General features: G+C 45.3%; 1 protein-coding gene across 1 annotated transcript in view; it reads left to right on the plus strand.

Annotated features, from left to right (window-relative positions):
• LOC103370691 (malate dehydrogenase, cytoplasmic) overlaps positions 1 to 5,175 on the plus strand; it is a 12,957-nt gene that overhangs the window by 2,925 nt on the left and 4,857 nt on the right. Inside the window, exons 3-8 of the mRNA XM_008299823.1 lie at positions 757 to 853; positions 2,187 to 2,362; positions 3,803 to 3,925; positions 4,288 to 4,464; positions 4,571 to 4,684; positions 4,864 to 4,953. Of these exons, the coding sequence (XP_008298045.1) occupies positions 757 to 853; positions 2,187 to 2,362; positions 3,803 to 3,925; positions 4,288 to 4,464; positions 4,571 to 4,684; positions 4,864 to 4,953 (777 nt within the window). The remainder of the gene's footprint in view (positions 1 to 756; positions 854 to 2,186; positions 2,363 to 3,802; positions 3,926 to 4,287; positions 4,465 to 4,570; positions 4,685 to 4,863; positions 4,954 to 5,175) is intronic.

A 5,175-nucleotide genomic window follows, 5' to 3' on the forward strand; every position in this document is an offset into this window, starting at 1 on the left:
ACAAGGTGGGAGTTGCGACCAAATATCTGTCTTAGTCTGGAGCCCTGACTTAACTAAAGAGTGCCATCAAGTAATTAAGCAAAACCTAAATCAGGCTCAACACAACGTCACACAACATTGCAATATTCACTGTAATGCTGTGTGGAATAGGTTTAGTTTGTGAAAACATATGTTATCATCAAACTTATGAAAAGTCTTAAAATGTTGTAGAACTTCATAAGAAAGCTGCAGGAAACTTTCTACAGGAACCATTTTGAAAAAGTTTTAGGAAGGAGAGATTCTTCTAGAGAGGTGTTGTGTGAAAAGAGGTGCTTATTAATTATGGACCTGAATGCAGAGCTTGAAATACCTGATTCAGCAGCACTGTTACACCTTTAAACATGACCTTTCTGAGTCTCTATGTGGGCACACGACACCTTGAAAGTCATTCAAAGGTTCTCAGAGTCAAAACAAGCATGTGTTCAATATTTCAGACATGGAAATGGAATATTCTTTATTTCGAACGAACGATTAAAAATAGATTTAACAAATGGAAAAGAAAAGAACATGCCAATTTCAATATAATACACATTTGACTCGTTGACTCGTCTCTTTGTGGTCATTTTCTGTCTCTTTAAGGTCCTTTTCTGTCTCTTTAAGGTCCTTTTCTCTGTCTTCATGGTCATTTCTCTCTCTTTGTGGACCTTTACTGTTGACTTTATCTTTTGCAATGCAATAGTTGTTAATTATCTGAACTTGCTGCTGTTGTCTCATCAGCCAATCATCTTGATCCTCCTGGACATTCCCCCCATGCTGCCGGTGCTGGACGGAGTCGTCATGGAGCTGCAGGACTGCGCCCTCCCACTGCTGAGGGGTGAGCCGACAGTGTGTTCATATATCTGAACGAAAACCTGTTCTCCCTTTGAAATGAGCCCCGTCAACAAATTCGACCCAATCTTTTTGCTTTTGATTTAAACATTAGATTTTTAGGTTTCACCCATGTTTGAAGTTTTAGACCAGGGGAAAGGGAAATATCTTAATAACTGGTCATTGTGGAGTTGGCTGTTGTTGTAGTGAAATATTATGATTGGCTTGAATGCACAGCCCTGATCGCAAAAGAAATATCTGACGCAGTACCACTCTGTGTTTCTCACAAGGTACTCGATCCGAAGTGTGAAATATTGAGGAATGAATGTGAAAAATTATCCAAAAAGATCTTTTTCAACAAGATTTTAAATTGTGACTAAAGTTGAGGTACCAGTGAGTAAAACTGATGTCGTATTTTAGTACAAGTCTGGTTTAATTTTTCAGTTTTAGCATCTTGTATGACAACAAATGTTGAACCAACATTTGCAGCCTGCAGGGAGCTGCTTCTTGTGCTGTTGACCATAATTATGTGACGAGCTTCCATCTGGAATGCAGCACACGCTGTCCGTTTATTTATGAGTGTGTTTTTTGTCCTTCATAACCTCTGTGGAGAAGCCTCGTCTCCCTGCTGCTGCTGCTGCTGCTGCTGCTGTAAGAAGGACGAAGGAGTGTCTAAAATAAACACCTCTGGTTGGCTCGTGGTTCAGGCACCACGGGAGCCAATCAGAGCAGTGGTGGAGCAGAGGAGAACCCGGACTGAAGTCCAGTCTGATAGTACAGCTCACTCCCAACAAGCACACAGCAAACGCATCTTATTGTCAAGATCAGCAGAGGAGACGGGATGTTTTCTGGAAAACACACTCACTCTGAATGAAACCTGATTATGGAGCAAATATCACGTGTGACATGATGCGACAATATCCCCTAAAGAAATAAGGCATTTTCAATAAATCTTAGACGTCACAGCAGAAGAACATGAACGTCATGTTTAAGTTAACAGAGAGTCATGCAAACAGTGTGAGGGTTGAGGTGCATGGATGTTGTTAATGGTTTACAAAAAAGAAAATCAATGCAGCTTATCAGGGCCAGTAGATCGTCCTATCCTTATCAATATGTTCCTGATGGACTGGCTTTGTTCAGAGCAGATAGCTCGCTCTGCAGGTCAACAGGTTAACGATGACTGTCAGACTAGAACGGGATTATTGAGGTCAAGCAGACGAAATAAAGAAATTCTTGCAGACAAAAAAAATCTCCCACCATGAATCTGTTGATGCTTAAAGATTAAAACAAAACGGTGTCAGACAGACTGAATCCAACGCCTCCCTCTCCTCCGCCCACAGAGGTCATCCCCACTGACAAGGTGGAGGTGGGCTTCAAGGACATCGACGCCGCCATCTTGGTGGGCTCCATGCCCAGGAAGGAGGGCATGGAGAGGAAGGACCTCCTGAAGGCCAACGTGGCCATCTTTAAGACGCAGGGATCTGCCCTGGACAAGTACGCCAAGAAGACTGTCAAGGTGAGCCTCCAGCCTTTAATGTATTTATAGTTAGCATTAATTAAGACGTTTATTTGTCGAGGAGGTCGGCCCGCAGGCTCTGTGGTTCACTCTGAATAGTGACGCCATCAATCAGGCATCGATGTGCAGGAGAGTTCAGCTAGCTGGTAGAAAGTCAGTGAGTTTGACAGAAACCACTTCCAGCTGATAAACAAAAGGAAGTGAAAGTGCTTCCACAGCATCTCCTGTGTTTCCTTAAACACAGCCGGTGGTTTCTGTGCAGTCGCAGTATAGCTCTGCTCACAGCAGCTACACAAATCTGGACAGAACAGCAGACCTCCAAAGCTCAAGGATCAAAGTTCCCTGGTGTAGTTTTTAGTACATACCATAATGTCCATAACATCAGCAGGGGGCCCCAATGACGCAAAGTCCTCGAGGGCCCAGTACGACTGTGACGAAAGAGGCTCAGTCTGGCCTGAGGTCAAAGGCCAAAGTTTCACGTGGAGAAAAGTCAACAGCCTGATGCTGGTAGTGAGGCCGCTTTAGTTGTTTTACACTGCAGACCACGAAACACAAATGTCTAAAACTACAAGAAGTCGATCTAAAAATAAAGATTAAAAGCCCTGGATCAGACGAGCTGCATAATGTTTCATCTAAACTGCACGGTTTCAAGTCGCAGTCCCATTTAAAGTTGATTCTTGTTCAACCTTAGATAGAAATTTACTAAGGTTTCCACAGAGATGGCAGCGCCCCCTTCAGGAGACAGCGAGAGGGAAAGTTTTGAGTGTCTCGTCTCTCCCAGACGTTCATTCTGCAAAATTTACAGTCGAGAGACTTTGCTGAACATCAGGGCGATGAACGTCGGATGTTATGTGGACATAATACACCAACACGGCGTCCGATCAGAGACGACACCGGCAGCTACCGGAGAGAGAAGGAAGCAGTACAAATGTAAATAAAGGAGGAGGAAGAGAGCCAGATCCATGTTAGGCTAAAGGCTAACCCCTCCAGACCAGCAGGACCGTCCTCCTGCTCTCCAATGTCCGCTCCCTCGGCAACAGGCTGGACGTTTGCTGAGAGAAACCCACAGAGAGTGGAGGGACTGCTGAGTGTCTGCTTTAACAGCAACATGGCTCCATGACAGCATCCTAGACGGACATCCAGCTGGACAGACAGCTAGCTCTGAACTCTTCTAGCACTTTTTTTCCCCCAACACTTTCTTGCCACAGATTCTGGGCCCCCAAAGCATCTTAAAGGCTCAGATGATCTTACAATGAGACCACAATCAGCTTAGCAGTAGGATGCTTTTGAAAAACTGGGTCCAGATCAAAAAATTTGTGTTTGTCATTTGTTCAGTTACAAGGAGTCTCTCCGAAAACGATTTCAGATTTGTCAGATTTCCACTCGGCCACCTGACTGTATGATGGCTGGTGAACCCTGTTTGATTTTCCGTCCTGTCAGGTTTTGGTCGTCGGAAACCCGGCAAACACCAACTGCCTCATCGCCTCCAAGTCCGCTCCATCCATCCCCAAAGAGAACTTCTCCTGCCTGACCCGACTGGACCACAACAGAGCCTGCTCCCAGGTACACGTTTACCCTTTTATACTGCCGACAACCCAGATTTACAGACCACACTGGCTTAAATATAGCATGATTGAAGGACAGACTGCCCCGATCTACGGTGGCTGTTTTTGAGCAAAAGACTTCTAGAGGATAGGAAACACTCTGAACAGTCGTCCAGTGGGAACGGTTTCCCTGAGAAAGGAAAGCTGTTATTATTGAATCATGAAATACAGTAAAATCCACATCAGTGTATCTTATCTATTAGTCTCTCTCTCTCTCCTGTGAGGCTCTGACATTTTGCATTTGTCAGAGATTTGCTCGTTTCTGATCAAAAGAATCTCTGCTTAGTGATTCTACTTGCTGTAATCGTCTCTCGCCTGCAGGTGGCGATGCGTTGCGGCGTGTCTTCTGACAACGTGAAGAACGTCATCATCTGGGGGAACCACTCCTCCACCCAGTACCCCGACGTCCATCACGCCAAGGTCAACGTCCGCGGCTCTGAGATGGCCGCCTACGACGCCATCAAGGACGAGGCCTGGCTCAGAGGAGACTTCATCTCTGTGAGTGCTGAGCTGCTCGCTGCATTTAGATTTTAGATAATTTAGTTTTCTTCCCATGTTTATAGTTTAGGCAGTTATTTGACACGTTGTCCTCCTCGTCCTGCAGACCGTGCAGCAGCGTGGTGCCGCCGTCATCAAGGCCAGGAAGCTGTCCAGCGCCATGTCTGCCGCCAAGGCCATCTGTGACCACATGAGAGACATCTGGTTCGGCACCAAGGAGGTCAGTGTGGACAGAGACACAAAAAACGTGTCTTCTTGTGGGATTTTAAATAGAGACATAATTATTATTTACTAAGTAAGAAAAAGTGACTTTCCTGTGGTTCTAGTCAGGAAGAGTCCGACAGGTTTCACTACAGAATGTGTGCAAACTGGCAAAAGCTGTGTTTTTCCTGCCAACAGGGTGAGTTTCTCTCCATGGGTGTGTATGCTGCTGGAAACTCCTATGGCATCCCAGAGGACCTCATCTACTCCTTCCCTGTCCAGATCAAGGTGAGTGCTTTACCTTGTGAAGTGAAGACCAACACCAGAGGGCTGTAGCATAAAGCAAGTTCAACACAGCCAGACTTTGTTTGCTGGCTTGACAAAACCTAAAATGGCAATCAGGGATCACGTTTATCACAACCCTGGTGATCGACTGTCTTTGTTAAGCGATTTACCTTCTTCAGACTGCGTTAAACACGTCACGTGAATTTCCTTCTCCACGAAAGAGAC

Source organism: Stegastes partitus, unplaced genomic scaffold, assembly GCF_000690725.1.
Source record: "Stegastes partitus isolate 25-593 unplaced genomic scaffold, Stegastes_partitus-1.0.2 Scaffold31, whole genome shotgun sequence".
In the NCBI taxonomy this organism is placed as follows: Eukaryota; Metazoa; Chordata; class Actinopteri; family Pomacentridae; genus Stegastes; species Stegastes partitus.